General features: G+C 45.1%; 1 protein-coding gene across 1 annotated transcript in view; it reads left to right on the forward strand.

Moving 5' to 3' along the window:
* The window catches only part of LOC123724039 (low affinity immunoglobulin gamma Fc region receptor III-A), a 28677-nt gene that overhangs the window by 1318 nt on the left and 14281 nt on the right, over positions 1-13078 (forward strand). The window contains exons 2-4 of the mRNA XM_082971747.1: positions 5995-6039; positions 10781-11056; positions 11800-12042. Of these exons, the coding sequence (XP_082827873.1) occupies positions 5995-6039; positions 10781-11056; positions 11800-12042 (564 nt within the window). The remainder of the gene's footprint in view (positions 1-5994; positions 6040-10780; positions 11057-11799; positions 12043-13078) is intronic.

Below are 13078 nucleotides of genomic sequence, written 5' to 3' on the forward strand. Positions count from 1 at the left end.
ACAGAACTCATATGGCAGGCCAAAACCTGAGAAGATTCCATACAGGAAGTGCCCTGTCTGACCATTTCTGGTCCTTTAAGGTTATCTCTATCGAAAATACAGTATCTCTGCTGTAACGTGACAATTTCTAAGGCTTCCATAGGCTCTCTGAAGGTGCCAGAAAGTGGACTGAGATCTCTGCAGTCTCTGGGCAGGGTTCAGCAGCTCTGTTTGTGAGTGGACAGCCTAGTGGCTCAGAGCCTGGAGATGCACGCGCACGACAGTACTCCATGTTTTTCTTCACCTGTTTGAATGAAAACAACATCGTCCGGTTTGAATATTATCGCTATTTTATGAGGAAATTGATTTTAAACAGCGTTTGCTTCTAAGTAAGGTAAAGGAACATTTTGAAATGTTTTGTCACGATACGCGCCCGCACGTCACCGTTCGAATAGTGACCTGAACGCACGAACAAAACGGAGGATATTTGAACATAACTATGGATTATTTTGAACCAGAACAACATTTGTTGTTGAAGTAGAAGTCCTGGGAGTGCATTCTGACGAAGAACAGCAAAGGTAATCCAATTTTTCTTATAGTAATTCTGATTTAGTGAACGCCAAACTTGGTGGGTGTCAAATTAGCCAGCCCGTGATAGCGAGCTATCTACTCAGAATATTGCGAAATGTGCTTTTGCCGAAAAGCTATTTTAAAATCTGACACCGCGATTGCATAAAGGAGATCTGTATCTATAATTCTTAAAATAATTGTTATGTATTTTGTAAACGTTTATCAAGAGTAATTTAGTAAATTCATCGGAAGTTTTTGGTGTGTATGCTAGTTCTGAACAGCACATGCTAATGTAAAAAGCTGGTTTTTGATATAAATATGAACTTCATTGAACAAAACATGCATGTATTGTATAACATAATGTCCTAGGAGTGTCACACACATGAAGTTTTGAAAAGATGTTACCTTTTTAACCCTTCGAAACAGCCCCTATGACCCCAATTTAACCTGTTTAGGATAGGGGGCAGTACTTCCTGCATGAAATCTTCTCAAGGTTTTGGCCTGCCATATGAGTTCTGTTATACTCACAGACATCATTCAAACAGTTATAGAAACTTGAGGGTGTTTTCTATCCAAAGCCAATAATTATATGCATATTCTAGTTACTGGGCAGGAGTAGTAACCAGATTAAATCGGGTACGTTTTTTATCCGGCCGTGCAAATACTGCCCCCTATCCCCAACAGGTTAATGCCACACGGTCAAGGTCAAGGTTAGGCTTGCACAGATCGGGAGGACCTCAGGAACGTTCCTGAGGTTGAATTGTGCTTCTAACCCTAACGGTTCTCCCGCTGTCACCCAAAATCACCTAAAATTTAGGGCCAGGCTTCATTTTGGGCCTACTTTTTTTCACGGTCGCTGTGCTCAGAGCGAGCTACGGTCAAGCGGGGCATCTCGTTGAACTCGGCACGGCCTAGATATTATGGTGATGCCATTGCAGGCTACTTTTTTCACCGTCGCTGCGCTCAGAGCGAGCTACGGTCAAGCGGGGCGTCTCGTTGAACTCGGCACAGCCTAGAGATAATGGTAATGCCATTGCAGGCTCTGTGTGTCTTTAAGTACCGCACTCTGTCACTCCATCCTTGCTGTGTTCGTGTGTGTGTGTGTGTGTGTGTGTGTGTGTGTGTGTGTGTGTGTGTGTGTGTGTGTGTGTGTGTGTGTGTGTGTGTGTGTGTGTGTGTGTGAGAGAGAGAGCTTTTCTTTGACATCTGTTGGGAGAAATGACTGATTTGCAGTTCATGAGGGTTGCCTAATCACACATATGAAGTTTTGAAAAGATCTGACCTTTTTAACCCTTCGAAACAGCCAGAATGACCCCAATTTAAGGCACTTCCGGTTGACACAGGAAGCTGAAAGTGAACACATATCCTCCATGGGGTAGGTTCTTACAGAATTATGAGTTTTAAATCTTTATGTTAAGAACTGACTGATTTACAGAGGGTTGAATGTGTGTGATTTCAGAAAATCACAGAAAATCACAGAAAATCACAGAAATCTCACAGAGCTCCGAAACCCACCTTAACGGATTCGTCTGAACATGCTGCAACTGGATCTGTAACTTTTTTGAAAAAATAAAATTTCTTTGAGCATCACCAATTGTACATTGTACTATTTCTCGTAATTTACGATAAATAAATGGCTAGTTCTTTTTTTCCTGACACCGTAGGTTCATGTACTTTGACGTGAAGTGGTCAAATTAGCGCTCTATTTTCGTTTTTGACCTTTCATCCCAGAGAAATGGTCTTAACTCAAAAAGCATCGACGCCATCTTGTTTCTGGGCTAACAACCCATTAGGCCAAACCTACGCTCACCAAGTTTCGTCTGTGAAGTCTTTTCCATTTAGGAGAAATTGCCATGTCGTGATTGGTGATATTTGTATATTTGCAATAAGATTCCATTCGCCATCTGGTGGAATTTACCGGGACAAAATTTTAACATTTTATAAAACGGAAACCGAATGTTCGTGAGACTTTATTTGATGACTTCCCGGAAGATCTTGCCCTGGTACACGGCCCGACGCCATCGGCAAATTTTAAAAACCAGTCACGGACATCTAGTAAGGGTCCGTACATTTGCAATATGGAGATTCTCATCGATCATACAGCAAATGCCGAAAAGTGCCCTTCATGTATGGTAAGGCAATAAATAGGCCATACTTCAGTGATTTTTGCAATTTGAGTGAAGGATGCTTTGTTGCGAAATAGGAAGCCTATTCTAGATTTGGATTGGAGATGCTTAATGTAGTAGTAAAACTATTTAGTAAAACTAAATGCATGCTCTTCAACCGATCGCTGCCTGCACCTGCCCGCCCGTCCAGCATCACTACTCTGGATGGTTCTGACTTAGAATATGTGGACAACTACAAATACCTAGGTGTCTGGTTAGACTGTAAACTCTCCTTCCAGACTCACATCAAACATCTCCAATCCAAAGTTAAATCTAGAATTGGCTTCCAGATTTGTACCTTGTCAGCTGGGGGATTTGAACTTAAAACCTTTCAGGTTACAAATCCAACGCGCTAACCACTAGGCTACGCTGCCGCCCCGGCATGGAACTCCCATCTTTTTAGCGCAGGTGAACAGCAAACCTGGTATTTAAGTGTAAGTAAATTGTAAAGTCTTCTGTCTGTAATGTATTTTCATTATATGTCGGACCCCAGTAAGAGTAGCTGTCTCCATGGCATCAGACCCCAGTTAGATTAGCTGTCTCCATGGCATCAGACCCCAGTAAGACTAGCTGTTGCCATGGTATCAGACCCCAGTAAGACTAGCTGTCTCCATGGTATCAGACCCCAGTAAGACTAGCTGTCTAGATGGTATCAGACCCCAGTTAGACTAGCTGTCTCCATGGTATCAGACCCCAGTAAGACTAGCTGTCTAGATGGTATCAGACCCCAGTTAGACTAGCTGTCTAGATGGTATCAGACCCCAGTAAGACTAGCTGTCTCCATGGTATCAGACCCCAGTTAGACTAGCTGTCTCCGTGGTATCAGACCCCAGTTAGACTAGCTGTCTCCATGGTATCAGACCGCAGTTAGACTAGCTGTCTCGATGGTATCAGACCCCAGTTAGACTAGCTGTCTCCATGGTATCAGACCCCAGTTAGACTAGCTGTCTCCGTGGTATCAGACCCCAGTTAGACTAGCTGTCTCCATGGTATCAGACCGCAGTTAGACTAGCTGTCTCGATGGTATCAGACCCCAGTTAGACTAGCTGTCTCCATGGTATCAGACCCCGGTAAGACTAGCTGTCTCGATGGTATCAGACCCCAGTTAGAATAGCTGTCTCCATGGTGTTAGACTAGCTGTCTCCATGGTGTTAGACTAGCTGTCTCCATGGTATCAGACCCCAGTTAGCCTCTCTGGGCTAGGCGGGACGAAATCGTCCCACCTACGCAACAGCCAGTGTAATCCCGTGGCGCGATTTTCAAATACCTTAGAAATGCTATTACTTCAATTTCTCAAACATATGACTATTTTACACCATTTTAAAGACAAGACTCTCGTTAATCTAACCACACTGTCCGATTTCAAAAAGGCTTTACAACGAAAGCAAAACATTAGATTATGTCAGCAGAGTACCCAGCCAGAAATAATCAGACACCCATTTTTCAAGCTAGCATATAATGTCACAAAACCCCAGAAGACAGCTAAATGCAGCACTAACCTTTGATGATCTTCATCAGATGACACACCTAGGACATTATGTTATACAATACATGCATGTTTTGTTCAATCAAGTTCATATTTATATCAAAAACCAGCTTTTTACTTAGCATGTGATGTTCAGAACTAGCATACCCCCCGCAAACCTCCGGTGAATTTACTAAATTACTCACGATAAACGTTCACAAAAAGCACAACAATTATTTTAAGAATTATAGATACAGAACTCCTTTGTGCAATCGAGGTATCCGATTTTAAAATTGCTTTTCGGTGAAAGCACATTTTGCAATATTCTGAGTACATAGCCCAGCCATCACGGCTAGCCATTTAGACACCGACCAAGTTTAGCCCTGACCAAACTCCGATTTACTATTACAAAAGTTTGATTACCTTTGATGTTCTTCGTCAGAATGCACTCCCAGGACTGCTACTTCAATAACAAATGTTGGTTTGGTCCAAAATAATCCATCGTTATATCCAAACAGCGGCGTTTTGTTCGTGCGTTCAAGACACTATCCAAAGTGTAAATCAGGGTCACGAGCATGGCGCAATTCGTGACAAAAAAATTCTAAATATTCCATTACCGTACTTCGAAGCATGTCAACCGCTGTTTAAAATCCATTTTTATGCCATTTTTCTCGTAAAAAAGCGATAATATTCCGACCGGGAATCTGCGTTTAGGTAAACAGACAAAAGAAAACAAAGCATTCTGTTGACGCGGGCACGCGCCTGAGTCTCACAGTACTGTGACCAGCCACTACCCAAACGCGCTACTTTTTTCAACCAGAGCCTGCAAAGCCACGATTCAGCTTTTTGCCGCCTTCTGAGAGTCCATGGGAGCCGTAGGAAGTGTCACGTAACAGCAGAGATCCTCTGTAATGGATAGAGATAATCAAGAAGGGCAAGAAATTGTCAGACAGGCCACTTCCTGCATGGAATCTTCTCAGGTTTTGGCCTGCCATATGAGTTCTGTTATACTCACAGACACCATTCAAACAGTTTTAGAAACTTTAGGGTGTTTTCTATCCAAAGGCAATAATTATATGCATATTCTAGTTTCTGGGCAGGAGTAGTAACCAGATTAAATCGGGTACGTTTTTTATCCAGCCGTGTCAATACTGCCCCCTAGCCCTAACAGGTTAGACTAGCTGTCTCCATGGTATCAGACCACAGTTAGACTAGCTGTCTCCATGGTATCAGACCCCAGTTAGACTAGCTGTCTCCATGGTATCAGACCCCATACTACCATTCATTTGTATGGATTACCTTCAGATGAAGGTTTAATATCTATATATATCTCCATACTTCCATTCATTTGTATGGGTTACCTTCAGATGAGTCCTGTGACACTTGTGGGGGTCGTAGAGCAAAACACACTTTCTACAGCAGATGAGTAAGGCCATCGTAGGGGATGTGTTGGAGTGAAAGCAAAAAAATAGATACCTCTTAAACAGAATGATTTTGTTGGGGATGTTTGTATTATGTTAATTAGATTGACGCACAAATGTGTCACTATACTATTAAGGAAATTAATATCTGTGGTACAGCCCAGTGTTTACATCATGTACCATAGTGATAGTTCTCTCTGTGTGTTTCAGTGTTTACACCATGTACCATAGTGATAGTTCTCTCTGTGTGTTTCAGTGTTTATATCATGTACCATAGTGAAAGTTCTCTCTGTGTGTCTCAGTGTTTACATCATGTACCATAGTGATAGTTCTCTCTGTGTGTTTCAGTGTTTACATCATGTACCATAGTGATAGTTCTCTCTGTGTGTTTCAGTGCTGTTGAGTACACTGGTATACTGTAGCCTCGGACAAGGTGGAGGTGAGTACATTTATCTATATTCATCACCTGTTCTATAATAGTAACATTTATCTATATTCATCACCTGTTCTATAATAGTAACATTTAACTATATTCATCACCTGTTCTATAATAGTATCATTTCTTCCTGGTCTCTTCATTGGTTCTTCATGTCTCCAGTCCTTATTCTCTTAGTAAAGAAGGTTCCATAAAGGTTCCAATTGTTCTAGCTGCTCTCAGAAATGTTATTCTGTGATGTGAGATACAGACTGAAATAGCTACATATTGACTATAGCCTCTTCCTCATTGATTCCCCGGCGTTTCAGGTGGTACTGGGGATTCCCCGGCTGGCCAATCACAATCCTAAGATTTCGTGGAAACAGAGGGCTTTTAAGGGGTGGTTGAAGGAGTGCTCGGGCAGATGTATAGGGGTTTCCATCGGTGCGACTACGTTGGAGAGTCCAGACCAAGTCTCTACCGTGCACATTCCCTCAGAGTATGCTGATTTGGCTATCGCCTTCAGTAAAACGAAGGCGACTCAATTACCACCTCATCGACGAGGAGATTGTGCGATAAACCTCCAGGTTAACGCTGCACTTCCCAGGAGTCACGTGTATCCCCTGTCTCAGGAAGAGACAGTGGCTATGGAAATATACGTCACTGAGTCCTTGAGGCAGGGATACATTCGGCCATCCAAATCACCTGTCTCCTCGAGCTACTTTTTTGTGAAGAAGGAGGGAGGTTTGCGCCTGTGCATTGACTATAGAGGTCTAAATTCCATCACGGTGGGCTTCAGTTACCCGCTACCTCTCATCACTGCGGCGGTGGAGTCATTTCACGGGGCACGCTTCTTCACAAAACTGGATCTCAGGAGCGTGTACAATTTGGTGCGTATCCGAGATGGGGACGAGTGGAAAACCGCATTTAGTACCACATCTGGCCATTATGAGTACCTCGTCATGCCATATGGGTTGAAGAATGCTCCAGCCGTCTTCCAATCCATTGTGGACGAGATTCTCCGGGACCTGCTCGGTCAGGGTGTGGTGGTGTACATCGATGACATTCTGATCTACTCCGCCACACGCGACTGTTGGAGCATGACCTGTACGTCAAAGCCGAGAAATGTGAGTTCTCCAAACAAGCCGTCTCTTTTCTGGGGTATCACATTTCCACATCCTGGGTGGTGATGGAATGTTACCGCATTTCGGCCGTGCGTAATTGGCCGACTCCGACCATGGTTAAGGAGGTGCATCGGTTCTTAGGGTTTGCCAATTACTACCGGACGTTTATCCGGGGCTTTGGGCAGGTGGCGGCTCCCATTACCTCACTGATGAAGGCGGGGCCGGTGCGGCTGCGGTGGTCGGCGGAGGCGGACAGAGCCTTTTGTCGGCTGAAAACTCTGTTTACCGATGCTCCAGTGCTGGCGCATCCGGACCCCTCTTTGCCATTCATAGTGGAGGTGGATGCGTCCGAGGCTGGGGTTGGAGCCGTGCTGTCATAGCGCTCGGGCTCGCCCCCGAAGCTTCGCCCCTGTGCTTTCGTTTCTAAGAAGCTGAGTCCGGCGGAGCGTAACTATGATGTGGGGGACAGGGAGTTGCTGGCTGTGGTAAGGGCCCTGAAGGTGTGGAGACATTGGCTTGAGGGGGCGCGACACCCTTTTTTCATCTGGACTGATCACCGTAATCTGGAGTACATCCAGGCGGCGAGGAGACTGAACCCTCGTCAAGCCAGGTGGGCTGTGTTTTTCACGAGATTCCAGTTCACTATCTCGTACATACCAGGTTCCCGGAACATCAAGGCCGACGCACTGTCTCCACGACACCGAGGAACGGTCCACCGACACCACTCCCATACTTTTGCTGGAGGCTCCGGACTGAGGAGCATCGCTGGAGGCTCCAGACTGAGGAGCGTCGCTGGAGGCTCCGGACTGGGGAGCATCGCTGGAGGGTCCGTACTGGTGAGCGTCACTGGAGGCTCTGTACTGGTGAGCGTCACTGGAGGCTCCGGACGGAGGAGCGTCGCCGGAGGCTCCGGACTGGGAAGCGTCATTATCGGTTCCGGACTAGTGACCGCTGCTGCTGGCTCCATGCCATGGATAATCTCTACAGGTTCCGCGCCATGGATCATCACCGGAGGCTTCATACCATGGATGATCTCTACAGGTGCCGGGCCATGGATTATTCCTACAGGCTTCGTGCCAGGGTTTATCCCTACAGGCTCTGGACCATTTATAATCCCTTCAGGCTTTTTGCGAAGGATTATTTCTACAGGCTCCGGGCCATGGATTACCTCTCGAGGCTTCGTGCCATGGAACATCCCTACAGGCTCCGGGCTATGGATCATCACTGGAGGCTTCGTGCCATGGGTCATCTCTATAGGCTTCAGACCATCGCTTATCACTGGAGGCTTAGATCGTGGAGCTGAAACAGGTCTCACCGGACTAGGAAGACGCACTGAGGACCGAGTGCTCAAAAGCAGGCACCGGCCTTACTGGGCTACGGAGGCGAACTGGAGGGAGAGTGCGAGGAGCAGGCACAGGACGTACTGGATTATGGAGGCGCACTGGAGGGAGAGCGCGATGAGCAGACACAGGACGTACTTGGCTACGGAGGCGCACTGGAGAGAGAGCGCGGGAGGCAGGCACATGCTCACCACAATAAGCACAGAGAGTTGGCTCAGGTCTCAGTCCTGGCCCAGCCAAACTCTCCGTGTGCCCCCCCCAAAAAAACGTTTTGGGGTTCCTCCCGTTCTTCCCCGGTAGGCTCCGATATCTCTCTATCACTTGCCCCCAAGTCCAGTTTCTCCTTTCCATCCACTCCTCATGTGACCAGGTGTCCATTTCTGCCTGGGCAAGCCGCTTGATCCAATCATGGTGGGTAGTTCTGTAACGTGGGTCGTATAAAGGGGTCCAAGGCGCGGCGTGTAGAGTGCTCATATTTACTTTAATGATAATACTTAACAAAAACAACAAAACGACAGCCAAAAGTTCCGTCAGGTGATAGTCACAAAATGGAAAACAACTACCCACAAAACCCCATAGACAAACCCCAACTTAAATATGATCTCCAATTAGAGAGAACACGAACCAGCTGCCTCTAATTGGAGATCATCCAAAACTCAACCTAGAAATAGAAAAACAAGAACAAAACAGAAACAAAAAACATAGACTGCCCACCCATATCACACCCTGACCTAACTAACCAGAGAAAAAACAGCTCTCAGTCAGAGCGTGACACTATATACAACCTATTGACTCCCCAAACTACCTCCTACCTACCCTACATAACCCTACACTAACCCTACCTACCCTACACTAACCCTACATAACCCTACACTAACCCTACATAACCCTACACTAACCCTACCCTACCCTCACTAACCCTACCTACACTACACTAACCCTATCTACCCTTACAATAACCCTACCTACCCCTCCCCCAACCATACATACCCTTACACTAACTCTTTCTACCCCTACACTAACCCGACATACCAATAAACTAACCCGACCTACTCTACACTAACCCTACCTACCCCTACACTAACCCTACCTACCCCTACACTAACCCTACCTACTCTACACTAATCCTACCTACCCCTACACTAACCCTACCTACTCTACACTAATCCTACCTACCCCTACACTAACCCTACCTACCCTACACTAACCCTACCTACCCCTACCTACCCTACACTAACCCTACCTACCCTACACTAACCCTACCTACCCTACACTAACCCTACCTACCTACTCTACACTATCCCTACCTACCCCTACACTAACCCCACCTACCCCTACACTAACCCTACCTACCCCTACACTAACCCTACCTACCTTACACGACAGAGATGTCTCTATATTTACAGGGTCAAACATGTCACCATTTGTGTATCTAGGAGTGATAAAGCCTTGTCTCCAGGTCTCAGGATAGTATCCTACCCTCATCACCAGGTTAAACAGCTAGAGAATAGCCTCTCTCTGCTGTGTTTCAGCATCTCTGTTAGAATATAAAGCCTTGTCTCCAGATCTCAGGATAGATGGGGACTGCAAGGACTGACTCCTTGCTGTCCCCAGTCCACCTGGCCGTGCTGCTGCTCCAGTTTCAGCTGTTCTGCCTGCGGCTATGGAACCCTGACCTGTTCACCGGAAATGCTACCTGTCCCAGACCTGCTGTTTTCAACTCTCTAGAGACAGCAGGAGCTGTAGAGATACTCTGAATGATTGGCTATGAAAAGCCAATTGACATTTACTCCTGAGGTGCTGACCTGTTGCACCTTCGACAACCACTGTGATTATTATTATTTGACCCTGCTGGTCATCTATGAACATTTTAACATCTTGGCCATGTTCTGTTATAATATCCACCCGGCACAGCCAGAAGAGGACTATCCACCCTCATAACCTGGTTCCTCTCTAGGTTTCTTCCTAGGTTCTGGCCTTTCTAGGGAGTTTTATCTAACCAACGTGCTTCTACACCTGCATTGCTTGCTGTTTGGGGTTTTAGGCTGGGTTTCTGTACAGCACTTTGAGATATCAGCTGATGTAAGAAGGGCTTTATAAATAAGTTTGATTCGAAATTTGATTTAGTATCACTAAGTTAAACATCTTGAGAATAGGTTCTCTGCTGTGTTTCAGCATCTCTGTTCCAATACAGGCTTTACTGCTCTTGAGGGCCTATATTTAATAATCCTCTCTCACTTTCTCTCTTTCTCTCTTTCTCTCTTCTCTCTCTCTCTCTCTGTCTCTCTGTCTCTTTCTCAGATCTCTCTCTTCCAGCCTCTCTGAGTGTCAGTCCTGACAGATATCAGTTCTTTGAATATGAGTCTGTCTCTCTGAGCTGTGAGGTTCAGGGGAACTCTGCTGGATGGAGAGTGGTGAGGAACTCAGAGAGAGGAATCCTTTCAGAGTGTAATACTGACTGGGGAAAACAACAAGGGTCTTCATGCAATGTGTCACTAAAACCATCAGACAGTGGAGTGTACTGGTGTGAGTCTGGGTCTGGAGAACACAGCAATGCTGTCAACATCACAGTACATGGTATGTCCACAAACACCATCTACTAACATTATAGTGTTTAGTGGTTCATCTGGTTTCATATAGCTGATGTTATGTTTATATATGATGATTACATATTATATACAGCTGGAGCTGTGATCCTGGAGAGACCTGTTTATATATGATGATTACATATTATATACAGCTGGAGCTGTGATCCTGGAGAGACCTGTTTATATATGATGTTTATATATTATATACAGCTGGAGCTGTGATCCTGGAGAGACCTGTTTATATATGATGATTACATATTATATACAGCTGGTGCTGTGATCCTGGAGAGACCCGTTTATATATGATGTTTATACATTATATACAGCTGGAGCTGTGATCCTGGAGAGACCTGTTTATATATGATGTTTATATATTATATACAGCTGGAGCTGTGATCCTGGAGAGACCTGTTTATATATGATGTTTATATATTATATACAGCTGGAGCTGTGATCCTGGAGAGACCTGTTTATATATGATGATTACATATTATATACAGCTGGTGCTGTGATCCTGGAGAGACCCGTTTATATATGATGTTTATATATTATATACAGCTGGAGCTGTGATCCTGGAGAGACCCGTTTATATATGATGTTTATATATTATATACAGCTGGTGCTGTGATCCTGGAGAGACCTGTTTATATATGATGTTTATATATTATATACAGCTGGAGCTGTGATCCTGGAGAGACCTGTTTATATATGATGTTTATATATTATATACAGCTGGTGCTGTGATCCTGGAGAGCCCTGCCCTTCCTGTGACTGAGGGAGATTCTGTGACTCTGCGCTGCAGATATCAGGGAACTCCCTCTGACCTCACAGCTGTTTTCTACAAAGATGGATCCCTCATCAGGACTGAGACTACAGGAGAGATGACCATCCCTGCAGTATCCAAGTCAGATGAAGGACTCTACAAGTGTACCAACTCTGAAGGAGAATCACCAGACAGCTGGATGACAGTGACATGTGAGGAGAGAGTTACCTTATTTATATAAGATACAACATTTCAACCTTTTCCATTTCAATATAGTATAATACACTGCACGACCACAAGCATGAGAACAAATCAGACAGAAGAAAAAAGCATGGAAAGATCGTACCTCATCAACTTACCTTGAACTCTTCAATTTCATCTTCCTAGAACAGTGAAGTGTGGAGGGCAAGGAGTGGATGGAGAGAGAATGAGAGAGAGAGAGAGAGAGAGAAAGAAAGATGGAAAGAGAGAACTAAAGAAAGATGGAGGGAGGGAGACAAGTTCAGACAGGATTGACCACCAAGATGAGCCAGTTTACCAGAGGCCGACCGAGAGAAAGAGAGAAGAGGGAAAGAGAGACACATTGATAAGAACACCAGACCCAGAAGTGACATGGCAACATGAAAATTCTCCTGACCACTGGGTCTGGTGTTCTTATCAATGTGTCTCTCTTTCCCTCTGACCACTGGGGGGTTTATATTGACCACTGTGGGGTTTATATTGACCACTGGGGGGTTTATATTGACCACTGTGGGGTTTATATTGACCACTGGGGGGTTTATATTGACCACTGGGGGGTTTATATTGACCACTGGGGGGTTTATATTGACCACTGGGGGGTTTATATTGACCACTGTGGGGTTTATATTGACCACTGGGGGGTTTATATTGACCACTGGGGGGTTTATATTGACCACTGTGGGGTTTATATTGACCACTGTGGGGTTTATCATGACCACTGGGGGGTTTATATTGACCACTGGGGGGTTTATATTGACCACTGGGGGGTTTATATTGACCACTGGGGGGTTTATATTGACCACTGTGGGGTTTATATTGACCACTGTGGGGTTTATATTGACCACTGTGGGGTTTATATTGACCACTGGGGGGTTTATCATGACCACTGTGGGGTTTATATTGACCACTGGGGGGTTTATATTGACCACTGGGGGGTTTATATTGACCACTGGGGGGTTTATATTGACCACTGTGGGGTTTATATTGACCACTGTGGGGTTTATCATG

The sequence above is a fragment of the Salmo salar genome, unplaced genomic scaffold (genome assembly GCF_965601325.2).
Source record: "Salmo salar unplaced genomic scaffold, fSalSal1 ptg000412l, whole genome shotgun sequence".
Lineage (NCBI taxonomy): Eukaryota > Metazoa > Chordata > Actinopteri > Salmoniformes > Salmonidae > Salmo > Salmo salar.